Source organism: Sinocyclocheilus rhinocerous, unplaced genomic scaffold (assembly GCF_001515625.1).
Source record: "Sinocyclocheilus rhinocerous isolate Xijiao unplaced genomic scaffold, SAMN03320098_v1.1 scaffold478, whole genome shotgun sequence".
Lineage (NCBI taxonomy): Eukaryota > Metazoa > Chordata > Actinopteri > Cypriniformes > Cyprinidae > Sinocyclocheilus > Sinocyclocheilus rhinocerous.
The window spans coordinates 546,500-559,515 of record NW_015651483.1 but is presented as its reverse complement, the minus strand read 5'-3'; the positions used below and the strand labels follow the sequence as shown (position 1 = coordinate 559,515).

General features: G+C 36.7%; 1 protein-coding gene and 1 pseudogene across 1 annotated transcript; both read left to right on the top strand.

Annotated features, from left to right (window-relative positions):
* LOC107712861 (uncharacterized) overlaps window positions 1-1,673 on the top strand; it is a 15,569-nt pseudogene extending 13,896 nt beyond the window's left edge.
* Window positions 1,674-8,129: 6,456 nt separating this feature from the next.
* Window positions 8,130-10,353, top strand: LOC107712839 (tumor necrosis factor ligand superfamily member 6-like). Its single transcript, XM_016518202.1, has 4 exons — window positions 8,130-8,450; window positions 9,471-9,516; window positions 9,616-9,672; window positions 9,758-10,353. The coding sequence occupies exons 1-4, from the start codon at window positions 8,154-8,156 to the stop codon at window positions 10,162-10,164; spliced, it is 807 nt and encodes a 268-aa protein (XP_016373688.1). The 5' UTR covers window positions 8,130-8,153; the 3' UTR covers window positions 10,165-10,353.
* The last annotated feature ends 2,663 nt before the right edge of the window (window positions 10,354-13,016 follow it).

The window sequence follows — 13,016 nt, the reverse complement described above, 5'->3', positions numbered from 1 at the left end:
AAATGTTTTGCCACTTGCTTGAGCAACTTAATATATCAATCTAGAAGTAAATGCAAAAGTAAAAAGCATTGAATAATTGATGAAAGATTGTATTACTGTACTGTGTAAAAAAAGAATCACAATATTGAAAAAGCCTTTTAAGTAACAATGTTTGGATTTAAAATCAAAATAATGGATAAATGTTGTGTTTGTAGTAAACAGCCACGGATCAGTTGCAGATTCCTGTGTGAAAGTACAGTCAGTGCTGCTTCTGCACCGCTTCTGTACTGCACATGGACTGCATACGCACTGCAAACAGAGTATGTGTGAACCTCACATACAGCTCACAAAACCAGGCTTGTGCTGTGTGTAAGCTATTGTGCAACAATTGCATGATTGTAAAAACAAAAATGCAGTGCATGATCAAACATTTAGGTGAGATAAATATATATTTTCGAAAAATGTCTAAAAAATGCCCCCCTCCACCCCTTAAATTAAAAAATCCCTCTGACAAGAGTTACCCAAGAGGGGAATTCATTTTCAAAAATGAAATTCAGGCCCTGAATAAATGTCTAAAAATCCTGATTGGATCATCACTATAAATAATTCTACATGATAAAAAGAACGCTTTAAAAAGATCGGTATCAGTGATCGTATCGGCAGATACTGCTTTCTGTGAACGGCAATCGGTGATCGGCCTCAAAAATCCTGATAGGAGCACCCCTACTTGTCAGAAATTTAAAAAGCCCTAATGATGGATTTGTTTATTACAAACACGCCCCTTTTCACTTCACAAGCTGTTAACAGATGGACGGGAGTCGTGTAGATTGTTGTGATGTTTTTATCAGCTGTTTGGACTCATTCTGACGGCTACCCATTCACTGCAGAGGATCCATTGGTGAGCAAGTGATGCAATGGTAAATTTCTCCAAATCTGTTCTGATGAGGAAACTAACTCATCTACGTCTTGGATGACCTGAGGGTGAGTAAATCAGCACATTTTCATTTTTGGGTGGAGTATTCCTATAAAAGTAACGTCATGACCTACATTTGTCCTGACGTCATTACGTATGCTGATTATATGTACGCAGGGATATTCAAGAAACTGTGGTTAATGTAAATCCTGTAGACATCAGAATGAATGTAGACCTTACTATAGCCAAAATATAAACATAAATAGGAAAATTATGTGCATATAAATGTAGTCATAATTTTTTTTTCTTAGCTAAAAAAACTGCCTCCACAGCCCAAGCGGTCCTTGCAGAGAGGAAGAGGATGTTAATGAGTACATCAACCCAGAGGAAGCAGGAAACCACATATCTCGCACTAATATACAAGAACTATGCACCCCATCAGCTCCCGCTACCACCCAAGCCTCCGACCCCCCAGACCAGGACCTCCCGCTGTGCTTCGGCCAGTCCCGACTCGCTGTGGCGGTGGCCAGTTCACGTGTGGCTCTCGCCGGGCAGCAGCAGGACACCGGTACACTGACACGAGTGCTGCTCACCGGCCTGCCCAACCTCCACAGCCTCCCGCTAGCACAGACAGCAGCAAAAGAAGCAACACGTCAGCCTCCCAGTGCTGAAACAGCCCAGAGTAAAACTGAACATTTACTGGGACTCGGCTGCTACTCATCGTCCTCAGATGAGGCGATATAGTTTAGTGAAATGAAACTTCAGTTTGTGAAATTATTAAATCTCATTATGCTCATTAGCTGATGAAACATAGTTATTATTATTATTATTATTTTTATTTTTTCAGTTGAATACATGGTGCTGCACTTTTAAAGGGATAGTTCACCCATAAATGAAAATTGTCATCATTTACTCACCCTCAATGTCGTTCCAAACCCATAAGACTTTGGTTAATCTTCGGAAACACAAAAGAGGATATTTTTAATGAAATCTGAAAGGTTTATGTCCCTCCTTTGAAAGTCCAGGTATCCAAAACCGGAATCGACCAGCTTAAATATAAGTACTTTTATGGATGAACAGATTTAATTTGCACACACAAGAACCAGTGAAGTTTGTTTTTAGCCTGTGATGCACAAATGTCTGTGTTTATCCTATGGGATTTGCTATATGTTTGTGTGTTTTATATGTAAATAAAAGCCCATATTTACTCTGTTCAACAAATAAAGAGTCTCTACAGAAGGCTTGGATTAATCCACTCAATTGATATGGATTCGTTTTATGATTCCTTAATATGGATCTTTTTAAGCTTTGGTTACCTGGTCTTTCAATGTAGAGACAGAAACCTCTTAGGTTTCATTAAAAATATCTTAATCTGTATTCCAAAGATGAACATGAGTTTGAGGGCGAGTAATTTGACAGAATTTTCATTTTTGGGTGAACTATCCCTTTAACATTTGATATTCAAAATATATCTGATGCATGAAAGTGAAACTTGAAAGTCAAACATTTTCGAGTGAAACCTGAAAGCTGTAAATCACCTGTGTTTGTGTGTTTATACTATTTGTCTTAACCTAGTTTATTCGGGCTATGAATGTGTTAAGCAGTGTTAAGAAGAGAACGGAAATGGCTGAGATGTGGTTAGAGTAGAACTCTGAATGGGATGTAAGTGATTACTTGTCAAAAACAAAATATGAAGTGTTTACTGTTATATAAGTTTATCTGGGAAGTACATCTTCGGTATCTATAAAGTTTCAATTTCAACCACAAAGGATTTTAACAGGTTGACGCCACATTTTAAGTGACATAAACATTCTGTTCACATTATATTCACTTGTACCTGACAAAATAAGTAATGTACTGGTGCTTTAAAAAATACAGAAAACAAAACACTCATCTGAAGACCCGTTAATGTAATGGTTCAAGAACGGCCTTTTTTTTTTTTTTTATCATTAAAGCACCATGAAGTCAATTCAAGAATCCTATTCGCTGAAAAATGCTCTTTGATGTACTTAAAAGTGTACAGAACCACTTATGTGAGAGTATTGCAATACAAACCCCAAAGTTTCAGATTGACATGAGTTTTGATAATGCGTGCACCACAACAGGCCTGATTAAAATGACTGCGAGACTTTTAAAAGTTCAGTATGTGCAAAGATGCTGAGTCAGAAAGAGACAGAAAGATGTCTGTGTTCACCCAAAAATACATAATTTTTCCTACAGTTTGGTAAGAGAACTAGGGCTTTGCCCTGCGGCCCACGGTCCGACCCCAAAACCCCTCATACATCAGCAGCAAGAATTGCTTAGCAGGCAACACTTCTGGGAAACTGAGCAAGAGCAGAGCGTTGTTACCAAGCAGCAGTGGTGATGTCTTACTCATTCAGAATGCCTTTGTATGACTTCTAGCACCATGGCTACATTTGCTCACAGGGCAGACAGGGTTTCCCATACCTGTGAGGTGAAGTAAGAAAACTGATGCAACTACTGCACACGTCAGTTGTCAAATAAGCAAATGTTTCCTCTGCGGAATTTACAACAAAAATTTTTGGCTCTTTTTTTTTTTGGTCATCCATGACATTGAAATGCCTTGGAAAAGGCTTTGCTTGCAGTATACGTTTTGAATTTCCCACAATGTTGCAATGACTGGTCATGACACGTGTGTATTTGAATACATATTTCAATATAATTGAAACATGGTTATTATATCAGACTCACTGAGTTCAGGATAGATTAATTATAGTTGCTCTTAAAACTAAAAATGTAGTCACACCTTTTTTACAGTCCTGTTCCACATGTATGTGCTTAGTAATTACAAAAACTGGGTAAGAACTAGGTACTAACCTTGAACCACCCAAACCTAACCTTAACCCATTTAGTTACCTTATATTACCCAGTAATTTCTTTGGTTAGTATGTAAGTGCGCATATACTGTAAAATAAAGTGCAACCTAAAATTGTATAAATAATTGTAACTAAATATAAATAAATCTAAACCATATAGCATTTGGAAATACTCAACATTTTCAAACAATTTATGTACATTAAAACAGCAATCACAAATACGAAAATGTACACACACACACACACGTTTTGTTCATGCATCTAGAACTATTAAATAAATAACGTTCCATCTCATATGCTATCTAACCCTTAAAGAGGTTTACACGAGTGTTTGTAAACAGTGATGCAGCGGAAAATGAGTTTCAGTATACCCAATTTCACATACCACTAAAGAACAGGAGCTGCCACATGAAACGGTCTGTCTGCGCATATGAGTGTGTTTGTGCGCTTTCGATCTTGCAGCGTGCAATCTCAGGGGTCTGCATGAGAATGGTTAAGGCTATGACAGTGAGGTGAATAATGTGGTTGAAACCAAGCGAGGCAGGAAAAGGCATCACCTTAAACCCCTCAACCTGCTGCATACCCTTTTGCAAGTCATCACTGCTAGGCCTTCCCGGAAAAATCAGCCGTTTTTGTCAGTAGCTTGGCCTCACTCTCATATACCCACTTCTCATGCTATTCATCATGAAGAATGTTAAAGCATTAGTATTGTAATAAATTGCTCAACTTGTACCTTTCTGTGTTCCTTTTCCCCAAAAGTGCTCCCTCCTCCTACTGTTTTAAGTCCTTGGATATGTACCATGTCATTGCCTGTTTGCATTCGAGGAGTTTCCGCTGCTGCAGTGTAAACTCCCCAACGGCGGAAATTTGCATTACTGCCATGAGCAAAAGCAAAAGTGGATCAAGTTATGATTTAATCAGTCATTTGAGCGTAGATGCCACAAAAATCGTCAAATGGAATATTGTGATCATATTGCACACATGACGCTGCAAAAGCCAGTAATTAAAGAACTTACCATAAATGTTGAGGTCTGATGTTTGCTTCAAACAAATGTACTTGGTTATTGAATTTTGTGAAACATTTTAAACTAAAAACTTTTATATTATAATACAATTAGTATATACAAATATTTAATTAAATATCTAGCCTATAAAAAGACTTTAAAAAATAAACTTTAATTGAAAAATTATAATAATATATATAAAAAATTCTGCTAAGGCAACATCCCTCATTTTCAGTTTAACTTGGAGTACTAAAATAACTAAAATTAAAACTGAAATAAAAATAATCAAAAATGATTTGGACATGTTAAAAGAAATCCAACAACAAACAAATCACACAAAGCACAGCAGAGGATCCCCAAATCCAGGTGTGAATAACTTGTTGCATCTTTCCCAAAAAGACTCATGGCTGTATTAGATCAAAGGGGTGCTTCTACTAAATACTGAGCATTTTTCAGTTTTTCTTTTTTAATAAATTTGCAAAAATGTCAACAATTCTGTGTTTTTCTGTCAATATGGGGTGCTGTGTGTACATTAATGAGGAAAAAAAATTAACTTAAATGATTTTAGCAAATGGCTGCAATATAACAAAGAGTGAAAAATTTAAGGGGGTCTGAATACTTTCCGTACCCACTGTATGTATGTGTGTGTGTGTGTGTGTATACATTTTTGTATTTGTGATTGATATTTTAATGTTCATAAATTGTTAGAAAATGTTGAGTATTTCCAAATGCTATATGGTTTAGATTTATTTATATTTAGTTACAATTATTTATACAATTTTACGATGGTTCAGGGTTTGGCACGTTTTTAATTCAGTTTTATTACTAAAGAACCTCTAAGGGGGTGTTTACACAACACTGTTTCACTGTTTTAAAAACAGAAAACCTTTCATGCATTTTGCTCATTCATTTACACCACAATGCCATTTTGGGAGCTTTGAAAACACAAACTTTTGAAAGTGGTTTTCAAAGTTACACTAATATTTAGCATCTCCGTGTAAACAAATTTGGGAATATCACATCATGCATATTATAATGTGTTGAGTCTATAGGTTTGTGCACAAGCGCATAGTGTTTCTCTACCAAGTGTCATCGCCAACTACTGGTCTTGCATGCATAATACAGCACTTTTAGTTGTTTTCATGGATTCAAGTGAAAAAAAAAAAAAAACGTTTTCATGAGAACACAACTTTATTGGGAGAACGCACAAAAGCATTAAAGAAACGTAGCAAGGACATCGTTAAAATAGTCCATGTGACATCGGGGGTTCAACCGTAATTTTACAAAGCTACAAGAATACTTTTTGTGCTCAAATAAAACAGTATTAACATTATTTATTCAGCAGTTCTTCTCCCCAAGTTACCGTCTTCCGTCATTTTGGAGAGTACCCCAGAACATAATCAATGTAATCAGCGTTCAGCATGCATGCATTGTCTACTGAACGTAAACAACGCTGATCGTGGTAATACCCTTGCTGTGTATGGAGGGTCAGAGAGCTCTCAGATTCCATCAAAAATATCTTAATTTGTGTTCGGAAGATGATCAAAGGTCTTACAGCTTTGGAATGACATGAGGGTGAGTAATTAATGACAGAATTTTCATTTTTGGGTGAACTATCCCTTTAAAATATAAATTGCTTAAGAACACAACTTTTGTAAGTCAACGCAAAGTTTCTTAGGAGATCGCAGAATTTTTGCAAGCGAACATGAAAAAATTTTAATAATTTTTTCCTCTCATCCTATTTTTTGACCATCACCATCTCTATAAAAGGATGTAGACGTTTTCAAACAAACACAAAATAGAACGCAAAACTATTTGTTGGAGAATGCAAAGTTATTCGGGTGAATTTTATAATATTTCCATCACCAGTTCTTGCAAATGAAAACCTTTTGCACAAGAACACAACTTTTGCAAGCAAATGCAAAGTTTCTTGTGATAACACAAATTTATTGAAATATAATTATTTCCTCCCATCTCATTTTTTTTTCATCCATTGGAGAACATAAAAAAATTGCAAGTGAACATAAAATGCCGTTAGTCACCATTTCTATTAAGTTCAACCATGTTTAATATCTAATAAAAACAATTAAATAATCCTTAATGAATGAATTTATAATCCAGTATAGTATGTCACACCATCAGACCGTGATTGAGTGGTGGGTTTGACACAGCAGGCCATGTCACAAAGTAACCCATCTGACAACTTGCTCTAAAGTTTCTGTCAACCTTTGTACATTATGTGATGGCTGACAGGATGCTGGTGGTCTTTAAAAAGACATGTGGCCCTTCTAAAGAACTCTTTCTAGGTCACATGTAATCCTTCGCCTCATATGCAGATGACATGCCACCTATGGAAGAGCCTGAAACTTAGAGTAAAGCAAGTTTTGATTTGTTTTAGTGCATTAATGGATTTGTGATTGAATGCATGAAAAAATGCACTAAAGCTTTTAATCAAATGCTCAGACCAAACTTTTGCCAAGGAAAGGCACAGTTTACTCCAAAATTACAACTATTCATTATTTCCTTTCTTCTATGGAACAAAAGATTAGTTTTAAAGAATCTTCACACAGGCCTTTTTCGTACAATATCACAGTTTGTTAGGGCTGGTTCAGCTACAAATATTAAAAAGCACCATAGATGTAGTCCATATTACTCCAAATTGTGATTGAATAATTCAGTCCAGTTTATTGAAAAGATCCCATGTATTTACTGATCCTATTATTAATACATTTTTTATTAATCAGTTAGTAAAAAAAGACAAAAATTAACTTTGTTTTTATTGTTATAGAGAAAAAAAACCTTTAAGATCCCATGTATTTACTGATCCTATTATTAATACATTTTTTATTAATCAGTTAGTAAAAAAGACAAAAATTAACTTTGTTTTTATTGTTATAGAGAAAAAAAAAACTTTGAGTTTGAAACATCATGAGGGTGATTGTAAATTACAAAATTGTCATTTTGGGCTAAAGGGTTTCTTTAAGAAGTAAATCATAAATCTTAAATTGTAAATCTTTATTTCTTATGCTACACTTACTAATAACTGCGAGAGCAGTTTGCCTGCAAGTGCACAGAAGACTCAAGATGAATGGTTTCCTGTCCATGATGTCACAATTATAGCCTTTTCAGATACGACTTTATGCACATCGGTTTGCCACAAATGCATGCGAATGCTGATATACCGACCCAAAAATTCATAATAATCCATCCTATGCATCAGTGTGCATGAGACACAGGAAGAAAGGATCAGAGACAGAGAATGAGAGAGATAGACAGACATCGTGTGTGTGTGTGTGTGTGTGGGTGGGAAGCCTTAACCACACTGAAGGACCTTTTTAAAACCGATGTTCAGCAACAACCTTCTCGAGACATACTCTCTTGTCACTCACACCTTCACACACACCTCTGAGCTCTGCAGACATGAGCAGTAACTCTGGCCACCCGTCCCGGCCGGTGTTCATGGTGGATTCTGGCAGAGGTCACCCTAACCAACATCGGTATTACCATCAGCAGATGCCTAGACACGCAGAGCCAGAACTGGTGCCCTGCTGGACGTTCCCCCCTGCCCGAGCTGAGATGAAGAAAAGGGGCTGGGGGGGAACGAATGCTGGGATGGCCTGGGTACTGACACTGATACTCCTGCTGGTTTTTGCAGCCCTGGGACTGGGAACCTATCAGATCCTGAGGTTACAGACTGAAGTGCAACGGCTGTCACAGGTAAGAGCTACTTAACAGTGTATTATATTGTGATGTGATTTTAATATATAGATAGAGAGAGAGAGAGAGAGAGAGAGAGAGAGAGAGAATCAAAGGGATTTTATTAAATGACAAAATATCAACTAAGGTGTATTTTTTTTATACATCTATATCTATAATCTGTAATACATCTGATAAAGTGACATTTATATATAGATAGATAGAGAGAGAGAGAGAGAGAGAGAGAGAGAGAGAGAATCAAAGGGATTTTATTAAATGACAAAATATCAACTAAGGTGTATTTTTTTTATACATCTATATCTATAATCTGTAATACATCTGATAAAGTGACATTTAATTACAAGAAAGATAGTGAAAGCAAAAGTGAAACATTTCACAAAAAGAACAAACAAAAACAATAATATTGTATTAAGTATTTTGACACTTTTTGGTTAACAAATGTCACTGGATTATGTTCATAATGTGATGAACTACACCTGTGTCAAGGACACCTGTGTGAAATAAAAGTGTTTAGGAAATACATTTTGAGAATTATGCTCTTTTTAATTCAGTGGAATTAAAATCCCTTTTAGGTGCTTAAATGCTTTACAGCATACTGACACGCAGATACTGTATATTGACATCACAATTTTTAAGAGATTTGAAGCCTTGATAGTTACTCATACACCACCTGGAAATCAGCCAAGAGCTTTATTATTTGTTTATGTAATCTGAATCTCTTTGATGTTCATGAGAGTATAATTTTTCAGTTTCCATTCCATCGTGTGCACGCGACTGAGTAGGACATAATTACAAGTGAGAAAAAAAACTTGTGGTCACTGGTCACAAGGCTACAGGAAATCCTCTACTTCAACTGTAGAGAAGTCTAACACCAGCCTCTCTTTCTCATAACTAATAGTCAATTCACTTTAGTATATCTATGTTTGCAAAAAAGACCTGTTTGTATCAGCTTGAGAATATTTTTGAATGCACAATATGTGTGAACAATTTGTGACCCTTTTTTCTTCCCTCCAATGGCAGGAAATGCCCGCACAAATGCAGAGCAGCGCTCCACAGAGACAAGTTGGTGAGTTGTGTGACCAAGTTATCAATTATCAGCTTCATCCTGTGCTAAATCTTCTCTGGTTAACATGATGACCTGACTGCTCACTTTATCATTCGACAGGCCTGAATCCTGCTGAGCTGAACAGGAACAAACTTAAATCTGCTGCACACTTGATAGGTAAGATTTGGTCCAGAAGGCACTCTAAAGAAGCTGCTTAAATTTTTTGCTACAAAACAGTATCTTATCTGGATATTTTGTTCAGGTCGTGGAGACCAGAGCACATCATCTGGTATTCTGACGTGGGAAGCAAAACTCGGCGAGGCCTTCACAGAAGGCGTCAAGTACATCAACGGTGGCCTTCAGGTCAACGAGACCGGTTTGTACTTCGTTTACTCCCGCGTGGAGTTTCTTTCACCCAAGTGCAACCCCGAAGACTTTTACGTTCACAAAATGCGTCTGCAGAGAAACAGCCACAACCGTACAATCATGGAAGATCACCGAGAGGGCTTCTGTTCTGCAGGGAGCAAAAAGCCGTGGATGACCGGGAGTCACATAGGCTCGCTTCAGCATCTCAAGGAATCCGATTGGCTGTTTGTCAATGTCTCACACCCCCATCTGCTCAGCAAAAATTATCACAGCAACTATTTTGGCCTCTTCAAGACTCACTGATCAGTTAGGGGATGCTTAGGGCACGATTGTGAGTTCAGATGAAGAGGTCAGCAGTCTCTGGACTACCTTGAGATCCTCAGAGCTTCATTGCAATGCAATCTGTCTGCTTGGCATTGTCAAATCACATTTGATTTTGAATGTATCGGTTGCCTGTGGCTGTTAAGTTCTTTTGGAAAGTTGTGTAGAAGAGTTTCAGATTGAATGAACACTAATATGCTTCTGTATCAGGAGAAAGTAGATTAAATCCAAATATTTATTTTCTTTAAAGTCTGATTGTATATTAATATGATCAGTAGTCATATTGACTGAGTAATGTGTCAATAATGGCTAATAAATCTGCTCAATAAAAGTTTTAATTGCAAAAACTGTTGTTGATTTCAACTTTGAATCGAGGGAGGATGTCTCACTCTCGTGAGTGTGTCGAGGTGTTTCCATGGCCACTAATATTTGCATGTGATAGTGGGTTGGTTGTCACTGGAAATTATGCTGATTTTTGGTTGAACGTTTCCAGAGCTATTTATTCTTAAAAAATCTAAATCTAAGTGTCATACTCTAAATTAGGGACAGAGAAGAGCTCAGAGATTACTGTGACTCAAAAGAGTTTCTAGTCAGCTGTTTTTGAATATCCTCTATGTACCACAAAGGCAACTTTTTGCAAGGTTGCGTCATTTCTGCAAAGACCCTCAGGTTGGCTTCACTGCAGTGTTTGCTGAACCACACATGAAGATTTAGGGGTTCTGTGCAAGCAGTACACTTTGTACTTCTATTCTCGCACTTCCTTCCTGTGTTTAGTTATAGCGTTAACAGGGGTCAAAAAGCTTTGATGAGAAATGAAAATGAAATATGCTTCTATCACTCATTCATTCAATTAGTCACGAGATAAAGTGTTAAAGTTCTCAGTGTTGGTCTTAGCTGCCAATATTTTATTTCTAGCCACACAATTTAAGTAGAAAGATCTCGTCTCAGAGTTTGTGCTTGAGTATTTTGTTGGGTTGGAGCACCAATGGAACTGCGTGTTATGCAGTACTGTGTGTGTTTTTGTCTTGTGAATCCATTACACCTCAATATTCCACTTACTATGAGGGTGAGTGGAAACAAGGCCTACTCTTTCATCACCTCCAACTCTTTTGGACACACACACACACACGCACACACAACGCATATACCCCACAGGAAGTGACCACTGGAGAATCATCACCTACAATTCATCCACTTTCTCAAACTCTGCTTCAAACTAATAAAAACTAAAGGCCATTAATAGCACACAAATGGATATTTCACAATTTAGAATTAGTCAATGAGATCAATTCCTACTGTGAGACTGATGTTAAATTCAGTTTCTCACATCAGGTCAGTTCCAACATACAATAAAAGCTTTTAGCTGTATGTAGAGCTAAACAATGCATAGATCCTGCATCTATATCCTACTGGATAATAATTTGGACAATAATTTATTGATCCATTTTTATCATATATATGAAAATATAATCAAAATTCTTTTGATTTCTCAAGATACTTATGATCAACAAGGCTACATTTGTTTGATCAAAAAATACAGTAAAACTGTAATTTTGTGAAATATTGCAATTTAAAAATACTGTTTTTATTTTAACATTAGTAATAGGAATATTTTATATTAATAACATCCTTGAGTCTACAAGAGCAACTGAATGTGGTATAAATTAGCTTAAGTTTCATAATGAATCACTACTGCTCACCGCCCAGCATCACGTGATCAGAAATGGCAAAAAAAAAGTCTAGACTACACCAATGGCCTTGTGGGCTTGAGTTTCTCAGTTTAAGTTGGAACAACCCTTCCACTTTCCACGGTGCCCAACAAAGGTGCAAAAGAGGTGTCAGTCTAAATGCTATGAAGCCATTGATTTACCACATTATACATCAAACATGCGCTTTTTCTAGGTAGTTTAGTTTCAAAAGATGGTATCAATCCTGACCCCAAAGAAAGTGCTGATTTGGCCCAGTAATATAGCCACAGAGGTCAGGCCTTTTACATGCCTCTGCTCATGCTATTGCCATTTTATCAAAGGTTTTGGAGAAAAAGGAGCCATTTTACATAGACACAAATGAATGCTAAATTCTCTTGGACCAAACAACGCAAAGAGACTGTGTTGGTTAAAACAAGGTTTAGTATTAACATTTTCTTGTTAATGTGTAAAGAAGATCCAGAGCCAGGCAAAACGTGAAGGTTCATTATAGACAAAAAAATAAAAATTGTCAATTAATGTGAGCTTGCTGCCAGCGCCCCACACTAGTTGAGGTGACATATACTGTGTGAAACTTGTGTGAAAAATGGTTTTAAAAATCTACTTTAAATAAGTGTCAAGTTGTTAGACATGCATTTATGTTTTTCATTTCATTTGGTTTCAAAAGTGTTTTACCATTTTCAAGAGATTTACATTTAAAAAAAAGAAAAGAAAAAAATGACAATGAACAGTGTAGTAAAAAAAAAAAGTCTAATATATATTTCGATTGCAGTTGTACACACACAAAACTGCAATCAAAATTATTCAACCCCCTGGAGACTGTAATGTAAGTATTTCTGAAGATCCAGAATTTTAAAAAAATGCATCTATAACCATTTTGGGCTAATTAAAACTTATAATGTCAATATATAATGTACACCGATCAGGCATAACATTATGACCACCTTTCTAATATTGTGTTGGTCCCCTTTTGCTGCCAAAACAGCCCTGACCCGTCGAGGCATGGACTCCACTAGACCCCTGAAGGTGTGCTGTGGTATCTGGCACCAAGATGTTAGCAGCAGATCCTTTAAGTCCTGTAAGTTGCAAGGTGGAGCACATCCCACAGATGCTTGATTAGATTCCTTC

What these genes read in the sequence shown, in the direction of transcription:
- LOC107712839 (XM_016518202.1), top strand. Translation starts at nt 8,154, where the DNA reads ATGAGCAGTAACTCTGGCCACCCGTCCCGGCCGGTGTTCATGGTGGAT. An exon ending in AAGTGCAACGGCTGTCACAG is followed by an intron (nt 8,451 to 9,470) that starts GTAAGAGCTACT and finishes CTCCAATGGCAG; the next exon opens with GAAATGCCCGCACAAATGCA. An exon ending in ATCTGCTGCACACTTGATAG is followed by an intron (nt 9,673 to 9,757) that starts GTAAGATTTGGT and finishes TATTTTGTTCAG; the next exon opens with GTCGTGGAGACCAGAGCACA.